The sequence below is a fragment of the Durio zibethinus genome, chromosome 18, assembly GCF_047325235.1.
Source record: "Durio zibethinus cultivar Kanyao isolate XHJ-2024 chromosome 18, ASM4732523v1, whole genome shotgun sequence".
Taxonomy (NCBI): Eukaryota; Viridiplantae; Streptophyta; class Magnoliopsida; order Malvales; family Malvaceae; genus Durio; species Durio zibethinus.
The window spans coordinates 16,081,786-16,094,748 of record NC_143179.1 but is presented as its reverse complement, the minus strand read 5'-3'; the positions used below and the strand labels follow the sequence as shown (position 1 = coordinate 16,094,748).

Below are 12,963 nucleotides of genomic sequence, written 5' to 3'. Positions count from 1 at the left end.
CAACTTTATTTTTTCATACCATCTCTCTACATGACACAAAAGCTTTTTTTCTACCTTAAACTCATTTGAAAGTTTAAAAATAATACAAGAAGCTTTAAGAGATAATATCAAACATTTACGACGTTGGAATAGATGAAGGCCATAAAAAATAATAAGACCTAAGATATTGTCACACGTCCTAAAGGTAAGAGAGCAGTTGGTTGCAAGTGGCTCTATATTGTGAAGTATAAAGCAAATGAAACTCTTAAGAGGTATAAAGCAAGGTTAGTTATGAAAGGCTATACGCAAACCTATGGGGTAAACTACCAAAAGACCTCTGCTCTAGTAGCGAAGATGAATATAGTAAGAATTCTATTATCTCTTGTCATCCATTTTGAATGGGAACTCCAAAAATTTAATATGAAAAATGCATTTCTCCATAAAAATTTGAAAGAAAAAGTGTATATGGAACCCCTAGCAAGATTTGATGAAGAGTTTAGTTATACTAAAGTCTGTAAGTTAAAAAAGGCCTTATATAAGTTAAAATAATCACCAAGGGCATGGTTTGAAAGGTTTATTAAAGTAATGGTGAGATTTGGCTATAATTAGAGTCAACACTTTATTTATCAAATACTTGAAGGAAGAAAAAATTAATATGCTCTTAGTGTATGTTGATGACGTTATTGTTACTAAGAATTATGAAGAGGAGAAAAAGAGATTACAAACCCAACTAGCCTAAAAGTTTGAAATCAAAGAGTTGGTCAAACTAAAGTACTTTTTTGGGATTGAAGTGGCATATTTCAAATAGGGGATACTCTTGTCTCAACAAAAATATATACTAAACTTGCTAAAAGAAACATATATTCTAGAGAGTAAAGCTTTAAATATTACTATTGATCCAAATCACTAGCTAGTTCGAGAAAACAAAAGAGGAACATTTGATAAAAGATGCTACCAAAGGTTAGTTGAAAGATTAATCTATCATTAGCATACTCGACTTGACATAGCTTATGCAGTGAGTGTGATCAGTTAGTGTATGGATGATCCAAAAGAGAAAAATCTACAAGTGGTTCATAGAATTTTACAATATTTAAAAGTTTTTTTGAAAGGGAAATTCTTTTAGAAAATGAATAAGCTACAAGTTGATGCATACACTAATATAGATTATGCAAGATCTCTAATAGATAGAAGGTCTACATTTAGCTATTGCATTTTTTTAGCTAAAAATTTTGTTACTTTAAGGAGTAAAAAATAAAATGTTATGGCAAGATCAAGTGTTAAAGCGGATTTTTGGGCCATGGCACATGAAATTTGAAAGCTTTTGTGGCTCAAAATTATTCTAAAGGACTTAAAAGTAAAAGTAGATAGACCAATGAGATTGTTTTGTAGCAACATGTTAGCTATTAGCATAGCTTATAACTTTATTTAATACAATTACACTAAGCACATTAAGGTTAATACACATTATATAAAAAAAAAGCTGGATAATGGACTCATCATAACTTTTTATGTGCAATCAAGAAATCGACTAGTAAATGTTATGACTAAAAGGTTATCTATCTCAAAATTTTAAGAGATCACAAACAAGATAGGAATGAAACATATTCATTAACCAACTTGAGGGGGAGTGATAAGATTCTTGAATTATTTTTTAGTTTCCTATTATAAATAACTAAAAGTTAAAAGCTGATCCTTTAACTTAATTTGATTTGATTGTCCTTTATTATTTTTTATTTGTTTTTTCTTAGATAAATACTTTCTTGTAATTAGAGTTTTGTCATCTTATTTATATATTATTCTCTCTTATAAATAAAATAAGAAAAAATTCACATAAAAATTCTACACTTTTCGTCACTTAGTGTAGTAGTTGTATTGTCATATTTAGATGATCTATCTTATGTTTGATAAAGGAAGGTTCATACTTATGTGAAATGTTGCAAGAATTATAAGAATAACTGAATGTCTTGCTAAAGTCTCAGGTGTGTTGGGAACCTTATATCAATAAATAAGAGCAACACTTATTGTTTAAAATTATTTATTTTTTTGGGTTTATCAAGTGCAGGATTATTGTAGAGTCATATTATTTGAAGAAGATTTTATAACAGTTTGATTTTGTATAAACTATTCCTCCAACCCCTTTCATTTTGTCTCAAGTTGAATGAGTTCATTGTAAAATGTGTATCAAGTTGCATATAACATTTTAGACTAGTATTAGGATAGATGAAATATCTTTTTGATGATGACTATGTCTAACACTAGGAAAATATATAATGTACTATGATGTTTTGTATGTATTCATTTCACATCAATTCGTTCAAAATTGGAAATATAAATCAAGATTTCAATCAGGATAGATCGATAGTTGATCCACTAGTGAAGCTGAAAGTCATCAATTTTATTTGTTGTTGTTAATATTAATAGCAATTATGTGTTATTAATAATGATTATCTTGTTAATGTTTTGTAGTGTATATTGAGGGCATTATTTGTTTCTTAGAATGTTTAGTCTAATAGGTCAGATCAACGAGTGGATATATGGTGAGAAATAGTTTTTAATATAAATGTCATCATCTAAGTCATCAGGTGCAACCAGTAACAATCTAGGTCATTTACTGTCTCCATATGGTCTGGTTCACTTGATGTCACAGACAATATGACATGTACTATATATATATTTTGATGTAACTCGCAAGACTTAGCATTCTCAACAACAGATAGTAACTTTGATATACACTATAAAACATTAACAAGATAATCAATATTAATAACATGTAATTATTATTAATATTAATAATAGCACATAAATTAATTATTTATAGCTTCACTAGTAGACCCATTATCGGTTGACTTTTATTAAAATCTTGATTTATGTTTTGAATTTTGAATGAATCGATGTAAGATGGATGCATGCCAAGCATTGTAGTCTGATGCACATTTATCTGATATCCGACATCATTGCTTTTAACACTTTATAGGTAGGACATGCATTTCCCATTTACCTAATATTGGTCTAAAAAATTATATGCAACATAGTTCATGCTTGACGATGTATGATGGTAGGCTCAAGATGGGGCTAAAGAAGTTGGAGAAATAATTTGTATAAAATCAATTTGTCGTAAAATCCTCTCTAGATGATATAGCTCTACAATAGCCCCACACTTGATGCATTAAAAAAAGTAATCTTAGGTAATAAGTTTTGTTTTCGTTTACTCGTATAAGGTTCTCAACACATTTGTGATTATAATAAGTTATTAAATTGCTTTTATAATGCTTGTAATATATTTGAACAAGTATAAGCCTCCAAATGTCAAGTACAAGGTAAATCATCTGAATATGACACTACAAATATTGGAATCAATGATGGAAAGTGCTCATAAATAAATGCTTATGTCAAATACAAGAGTAATCAATAATAACATGTTCGTTTGCATCGAACAAAATAAATATTTTAAATCTTATCTAACTATTCATCTATTCATACTTTAAAAAGTGTCAAATAACTAGCCATTTGATGCACATTTGACTTGCTCGTAATATCAAATTGCTTATACAAATATATACCCCTAAGTATATAAACCAGTGGCATCAAAGTCACTTAATAGGGCTAAGCATGCTATTGATACTTTAATGACACTCTTGTTAACAAATAATGTACATCCTAACAAATGGAGCAAAAATGCTTTGGTAGCACACTCTACGACATGATCATATGATATATTATTCACATCATTAAAAGTATCTCACAACCATTAGAATCTCACTAATGATCCAAGATAAACTTTAGTCTCATTGGTTGCATCATTTTTCCTCACTCTAAGTAATCAAACCAACGTAACATTTTCCTCATCAACCATTACGTAACAAAATGATATTATAGTCCTCATGAATGGTATGTAGATAATGACAAACATATGGTCCAGCGTGATTATTATTTCACTGAATGGTAAGTGAAAGATGTTTATCTCAAGTTGTCACATTCACAAAATGTTGATACTATCATATTTTTCACCAACCATTGGTGCACTCAATCAATGACACCAACTTTGATTGAGCTACATTGGCATAGATACATTTACGAAAATCATCTAAAGGTTAATGCTATAATTTTGGCCCATGGTTAATTAATTTAAACGGATCCCCATGTCTATAATAACAATAAATAAAATTTAATTATTAACTTCATAAACATTAAGTAACAAAAATAAAGTTTAAACAAATTATATGATTGAATTTATTACCTAGCAATTTCATATATTCACTACAACATGAGATCTAAAGCTCTTCAGGGTAGACGTATCGTTAGGCTTTCAAGGAAAAGCTCAAACAGCTCATCTGCATCATTTCCATCCTATCATCATGTTAGTGGATGGAGGTATTTCTAAAACAGAACATCATCCTCAACACCATTAACAACTAGCTCAATATTAGATTATTTGACACTTCATTTCATCTCAAATGCTATCAAATGCCTTTAACTCATACTTGGACTAGGATTAATTGCATCATGTACTCCACCTCTATATACCCTACTCCTTTTGTTCGTGCCAAATATGTTGTGATAGAATAAAAAGTCAACATTGTCTTTCAACTATTTCTTTCAAACAAATTCAAAGCAAATATTCCAAGTAACCTTAAATTGAATGTACTTTATATTAATATTAAATAATATGTAAATATATATATATATATATGAATATCGATATTGAATTATAAAAGCATAATGAATTAAAAGTTACGAATATTCATGTTAGTGAACTTCTAAAAGTTATAGTTATGCATATTCATTGGTATTTATTTAAATATAAAAATTACGTTTCTATAATCTTTCAAATAAGGATGACTATGAATTTTCATTCTCTTTTGAAAACTTATGGAAACACATTTCTATTTATCATAAAATTATACAAAAATCACATACAACTTACTAGATTTCAATTTAGTTTAATCAAACAAAAGTCAAATACAATTTACCCTTATATTAAAATTAATTTTCTTGATTTTGTCCAAAAGTTGAGATTTTAGTGTTTGATTGAAGTTTTAGGATGGTAGTAAGGTTTTATGGAGATTGTGTTTAAGATTGGTGAAGGGAGAGAAAGAGCTTATAAGAAAAAAAGAAGGGTGTGTTACAATAAATGGGTGTGATTGCGTTTTGGTTGTGAAGAGTAAAGTTTTATATTTTGTGTTTAAATTTTAGTTATCTTTAGCAAATGAGTGTTGAAAGTAAAAAGTGAGTTGTATTTAGAAATTCTTAAAAAAAATGGTTGGCTTCATGTCATTGTTTTATTTGAGATTGTTAGGATTTAAATTATGATATGGTCACTAAATTAAAATTTTAGTATTTATCAACAGATCAAGATGCTTGCCTTTCTTTAAGAAGATGTATAAAAAAAAAGGGAAAATAATTTAAGTGTATAAGCCAATTTCTACTAATATATTCCATAGTTGTTTGATGTGAATCAGAAATTTAACCTTTTTTTTTGTTTTATTTTTGTCATGATTGGTCAAGTTAATGAACTAAAATGTCATTCTCCTTTTTTATTAAATTTAAAAATGTCGTCATTGTTTAACCAGCATATTTGAAAGGAACTACCAAACTTGCTTTTTGATGTCATATTGCTTAAACATCAACACAAGGATTGAATAAAACTTTCTTCAATTGACGAAGGATCATATCATTAAAAACATTCGGTCATTATATCACAAAGTCATTTTCAGCATAAAAAAAAAAAACTTAAAAACTTTCAATATCATTCACTATATCTTATGCTTTCCCTTGCACTTGCCTTTGAAATTGTGCTCTCTTTTTCTCTTAAGTACCAACTAAATCATCGGTAGTCTTTCTTTTTATCCTTACTTGTCTGACTATTAATAGATATCATTTTTTAATTTGATAATCCAAACAGTAATATTCCATTATTTAGAAAATGATAGGAGATAAACATTTGTAATTCATAATTAAATTATAGGATAACAATGTATAAAAACATTACTTGTATTTAATATTTGTTTCCTTGCCACAAGTTTTATAGATAGTATATATCCTACTATCTTTCTTTCTGTTGCTCCACCTACAAACTTGTACAAGTTTTTTTTTCCCTTTTCCCTCTCCAAGTGTTGGTTGAAATTGTTCCTTTAGCAATTATTTTTGTACAATTTGATAATTACTTGTTCTTCCATCAGTCGTGCTATAATTTTAAAATAAATTATCTTTCTTAAGTTTTTTTGGTACATGAACAAACTATGAATGAATCTAAAAATTATAAAATTACATAAATTATATCTTTACTAATTATATTATTAGTTTCAAAGAATTGTTTCTATCATCCAAAGAGTTAAAAAAAAAAAAAAAAGCCATGTTCTGAATATAATTTGATGAATATATTTTAAAAAGGTGATTCATTCACAATTTTATCAAGAAATAGCCACGCAATGTGTGGGTAAAAAAACCTAACATCATAAAAACAATAGAGTTTTGAGTAGAATGAGCTCAATAATTATAACACCCATATGAATTTTATTATCACTCATAAACATAATACCATCTTAGTGTGCACAGTACAAATATCACATAGGGAGATTAATATTTAAAATTACATGGTTCAAAAAAAATTTTAAATTACAAGTTTTAGAAAGAATAAATAAAGAAATAATAAAAAAGAGTCTTGCAATGAAATTCTAAAACAAGCATTGTAAAATTAAATAAATCAATTGATAAATCAACATAACAATCAAAATTAAACCAATTCACTGTAATAATATGTGTCACTCTCCAACCTAAAACACCTACAGATTCAATGGGCTATAAATTGTAAGTTGCTTATAACTTAGTTTTTTTTTTTTTTTTTTTCGAAACATATAATCTACAATCATTGTATTATAATTAACTAATTACAATTTAAAATAATCGAGATCCATCAAAATTTTATAAAGAATTCACATTTATAAGCCTTAGGTCCTTACATAACTCTTTACTATTATTGAATAATTATAAGATTGTAATAAAAAATTATATATGAAATGTTCCTGCCTCTTTCCTTTTAAGTTTTACCCTAAGCAAATGCCATTTTGTTCTTGTTATCATTCCAACTTTACTTTGAAAATTTAGACTTGGAAAGCAGTAAAAAACTTCAACCTTATACCATTGCCAGCTCTAAGAATATATTTGTCAAAATCAAGAACAAAAAAAAAAATGAATATAGTATAGAAGATAGAGAAGCAAACTCATGCAATGGTTTTGCAATAATTTTCCTTGCAAACAATGATAGAGTTTATACAATAATCACTAAAGAAAGAAAGAATGTCACATCTATATGACAAAAAAAAAAAAAATCCTTAAATGGCTTAAGGAAAAAAATTAAGAAAAAAGTGAGGATGGGGAACACAAAAATTAGTCTAATGTTGTGTTTGAAAGGTTAAGGAAAGATGATACAGTGAGAACTGAGAATGGCCAGAATTCTTCTTTCTTGGGTCAAATGTGCATTTCTCATACCAAGAAAAAAAGTTTTGGTTGTGCAAAAAAGTGCTACCTTCATATCGAATTTAAGAAACAACTTGGGATCTTAAAATATCAGTATAATTATAATCTACAGTTATGAACATTTGTCTATATATATGTGTATGTATTAAGAAGCAAAGAAAAAAACTTTCCTGGTGAAAAGTTATCATCATAGCTTGAGATCCAACCCTATGCAATTGATCCTGTTATGCTTCCTTGGAATTAATTTTGCAAATGGTTCACCAAATCATGATGCCATTGATACGGCCAATGGCATTTCACTTTCATGTGAAGTAACGGAATTTGAACTGCTTGAGGAAGAGCTACCAGCTCTCTTGATATTTCTTTCTTGGCCAATATCACCATTTTTAGTTTCACCAAATTCAGCGTCCCTTCGATCATCCTCAAGAGAAGTTGATGGTGATTTGGCATTGAAATCAAGAATTTCCGCACCATTAATATCATTATCACTGGCAGCTGTATCACCATCACCACCATCAACACCTTTGGCCGCAACACTACCATTACCATACAAGCTACCAATTACCATCCTGAATCCAAAGGCCCTTGACGTTATCCGATATACTACAGTTATGATCCAAAATATCCAGGGCAGGGAAACAAGGGTAAAACCAAGAACAGGAAGCAAAAGAGAGGATTGAGATTCAGGAACGGTCAAGTAGGCCAAAAGGCAGCCACCTCCAGCAGCAATACAGATAAACAAAATGCAACTGAGGGTCCATATGAATGTGCGGCCAGCCTCAGGATCTGGTTCAGGCATTTGGGAAATCCAGGAAAAGATTCAAATAAAATGCGTTTCTTTGTCATCATGATCCATGTTATTGATTAATGGGATCGGAGATGGGATTTTCCTAGGTTGTGGTTGTTGTTGTTGTTGCAGGGTGGAAGGGCTATGGTGGGATTTTCCTAGGTTAGTTAGACGTGTTCAAAAGTTTGTTTACGTAAAATGTGGTTAATTTGTGTCAAAACCACAAGGAGACTATGAAGGGGGAAGAGAGAGAGAGAGAGAGAGAGAGAGAGAGACAGCGAGAGACATGATGCAACGTAAAGGTTGATGTTAAGCTCTTAATACAAGCAAAATATTTTAAATTGGAGTATCAAAACAATATATATTTGAGTTATTAGAGATCATTATAAAATCTTTTAAGAATATTGAGAATCAAAATGAAATTTGGCTCACAATTTAAGAATTACACGTGTTATTTATTTTTATAAATATACATATTTAAAATCACATGTGCTATTTACTTATATATATTTTTCATGATTTATAGTGACAAATTTGATTTTAATCTTTTAAAAGATTAAGTCACTACTAACAAACTTATTGAGTAAAATGCATCGTCATCTTTATGTAATATTTCATTTTTATTTGTCATCTTAAAAATTCAATATTTGAATGTTTCATATTTATAAATTGTATGAAATATTTTTAAAAATTAAACAAAAGTCAAACAAACACAACTTATAAGGATTGGTAGTGGATCTCCACATAATGTTTATGTCACAAGGTGAAATTTTTGTGATTTAGTTTTCATTTGAATGAGTAATAAGATTAATTTTGATGAGAATGAAAATAATGATAGTAGTAAGATTAATCATCATAATATTGAGATTATATATTATAGCGGTGAAATTAAAATTAATGATAAAATATGTATTTAGATATAAATCTAGTAGTGGCAATAAGATGAAAATGAAAATAAATATTAGAGATACTAATATTAAAGTAAATTAAAAATTTATTTTAATTCATATTTTAAATTCATTTAGCATTTAAAATATTAAAAAATTAATTACTTAAAGGTACAAATAGACAAAAAAAATAATGAGCAAATATAAAATGTTATTTTTAAATTCACTTATAATTATTTTAATCTTAATAAAATTATATATATTAATAAAATTGAATTAAAAATATTAATAAGGACAAAAGCGTCCAAAGTGAGGTATGGTGACTCACTGCCACTTTCCCCACTAGTGAAAAATTTTTACCTCACTGATGTCACATAAGTACAACTGAAATACAGCTACATAATTCAAATAGCCAACTATAGTATAATTGCACCAAAACGTTACTCCATTGCACTGTAACGCGATTGTAATTCAATCCAAATGGGGCGTTAGATTGAATCCCAGAAGGGATTATTATTCAATCCACTATCAGTGGAAACTGAAGACTCCACAAGCGAGTCCTTTTACTTGCCATGTATTTTTATCGAAAAGTTTTCTTTTCTGCCGTTAATGTCAACTTTACACTCACTATCGTTAATTCCCAAACTTTTGCTATCTCTTCACACCTTTCTCATTCACGCTTCTCCCAAACTTAGAAGCTCTCTCTCAACCTTCCATCTTAGACGTTTTCTCTATCACAGTGCCTCAATTCTCTATTTCAAGCTTTCAGTGCAGGCCTCTATTTCAAGCTTTCATTGCAGGCCTCTTTTTGTTTCATTAATTTCAATTCTCTTTGCAAGGTAATTTTTATTTTATTTTATTCCACACAAGTATTAATTATTAGTTTTCCTCTCTAATAGGTTGAATGCAAGTTTTATTAAATTATTTTTCATAATCTTACAATTTATATTTTTGAAAAAAACATGGATAACTCCTGAATTGTTTGAGAATCTTTATAATGCTATATACATTTCAAATCCTTTCTTTTTCTTTTATCTTTTTTATTTATTTAATTTTTGGCATGAATAAAAGATCCATGTTAGGAGTGAAGCGTCATCATCGTCAAAATATCCTCTTCAAATTTTGGAATAGATAACTTTTTTTTTTAATTTCGTTTATTTATATAACATCAATTTCGATGATTATTGAAAAAAAAACTAAATATTTTGTGAAATATTCTATTAATGCCAATAAGAAGTTTTTATTCTATTACTTTATGCCCAAAATTAAAAAATTTAAATGTGCAATGGCAAAAATTAACAAAATTGAAATACAATGATAAAATCCAACAAACAAATGTTTTATTAATAAAGTATTAGGCTTTTAAAATGTGTTTGATATATAAGATTATGATAGAATAAAATAAAATGATATTATAAATAGTATTAGATTAAATAATATCATCCTATATTCTATTTGACATATGCAAGAATTATGATAGAATAATTTATTTATTAATCAAAATTATTCTTTCTTTATAATAAGATATGTAAGTTTAATCCCATTGATTAAAAATAATTTTTTTTATTTTGAAAGAATTGAATCATCTTATACCTAGAGGATGATTAATCATCCTTATAATCCTGTCAGTTGGCTTACGAACATTCATCTAAGTTGCACTAATCACTATATTCTAGTGATTAAAAATTTTCTTTCATTATTAGTATGAGGATAAAAAGTTATCAAAATGCTAATTAGACAAAACCCAAAAACACAATGGACTTGCAAAGGAATTATAAAGAGTTACCATTAGGGGATCTTGATGCGTCAAAGTCATATATCTAAATTGTTAATAGTTAATGAATTCTTGAGACAAAGTATCAATAATGTTTAGAGACTAGTGTATGTTAAACTTCTTTACTTGTGAAGTAAGCAACCAATGGATATGAGATGACGTATAGGTGTTTGTTAAAGAAAAAGTTCACTGAATATCATCCACTATGAGAACTCTATTTGGTAGCTTATACAAGTGTCTATGGAAATGTCCTCATATGTAAGTTGACTTGAGACACCAGGTCATCTTATATGTGAATCATCATATTTTGACACTTTTACAAGTCAAGCCACCTGATGCCTATAAAAGGTGCTATTTGGTATGGTTTGAAGCACATAAAGGTGGATGAGTAATCAAGAAAGAGTTCATCACGCTAAGTAGTATGAAAGGATATGTATAATTTATTCTTAGCTTTAGTTAACTTATAAAATCTTTGGCTAAAGTATAATGATGAATTTAGACAAAAAAATTTTCTTGCTAAAGGCTGATTAAGCCTAACATGAAAGAATATTATGAGTAGATACTAAACCATGCTCATGGCCTTTCGAGATATAGGATAAAATGACTGAATTACTCTAATAGACTAAAAATTTAAAGGTTAAGTCAAGACTATTTTTACTCTTCAATATTTAGGTGGGCATGATGTATTGTTAGGTATCTTCATGATCTATGAATATATGTTGATTATCTTTGACCAATTTGAGTTTATATTCATTGCCAACTTGATCTTTTGACTCTAGCCAAACACATGAGTCATTAGGCAATTGAGAATCATAAAATTGTAAGACAAAAGAGCAAGTTATAGAAGAACAATTCTTTCTAGATTTAGCTACACCTTCTTCCTTTTTGCAAAAAAGTTATTTTTTCCTCCTCCTGATTTTAGCCAAGATAGGAACTGATTTCCTTTTTTATTTGTGAAATCAAACACTTTCTAGCATGAAATTTGAATCCCTTCTTAAGAAGGTTTTGACAAGAGTTGCTACATAGATCACCATTAAAGAACAAATACTTGGGTGGTTTGAGTATTATTATTATTATTTTTTAGTTGTAGAGACAACCAAGGGCTATTTTACTTAAGATGACAAGATCTTTAAGTATTGGTTTGATTCTAAATAGATGTCATGTGATTACAAAATTTTAAATTACAAGCACAAACATAAGTATGATTTTTTGATATTTTCAGCTATGTTGTTTATTTATATATTCTGTTGCATAATTGATGTATATGACTTATCTTCTGTTAATTATTAATTGTATGATACTGAATAATATCAACATTTTAATCCCATATTTTTTCATATAAATGTGAAATATGAATTAAGTCGACTTAGCTCAAGATATGATTTTGAATCATTTCAATAAATTATTTTAATATAATTAATTAGTAATTTGGTACTTGAATTATATCATTATGGTCAATTTGATACTTAAAAAATAAAAAATTGCAATCGGATATCTGAACTTCAGTTTTGTTAATCACATTACTTGTATACTAACTTTGTTAATATCAAGTTGATATTACCGAAAAATTATTGACAAAATTTTGGCACGTGATAAAAATGTCATGTTGACTTTTTTTATTTTTTTAAAACTAAAAAAATAGAAGAATTAAAATAAGAATTGAGGGTGAAGGAAAATGAGATAAGGTTAAGGGAGAGTGAAAGAACGAAAAGTGAAAATAAATTAAAGTGGTTACAAACATAAATTTCAAGTAAAATATAACATTAAAAAATTTAAGACTAATAATAATTTTTATTTATGAACTTGAAAATTATAATTTTTGAAAATTCTCAAAAAAAAGAATTCTCTAGTTTTTTTGTTCAAGAAAAATCTACTTCAAGGGATGGAAGACTTGATCTTAACAAATGGGATTAATCTCTTTAATTTAGGTGGAATAAACTAGAAGATCAACTTCTATTATATGAATTCTTCAAATCTTTAGTTGCTAATGAAAAACTCTTACAACAACAGTTAAGTAGTCTTGTATTGGAACCAAAATGGAGAATAAAAAGCTAGAAAGA

The 12,963-nt window shown here is 28.0% G+C and overlaps 1 protein-coding gene across 1 annotated transcript; it reads right to left on the bottom strand.

Moving 5' to 3' along the window:
* Positions 1–7,657: 7,657 nt before the first annotated feature.
* On the bottom strand, positions 7,658–8,254 carry LOC111300623 (uncharacterized). The gene has a single exon (XM_022896251.2). The coding sequence runs from the start codon at positions 8,252–8,254 to the stop codon at positions 7,721–7,723; it is 534 nt and encodes a 177-aa protein (XP_022751986.1). The 3' UTR covers positions 7,658–7,720.
* Positions 8,255–12,963: the final 4,709 nt, after the last annotated feature.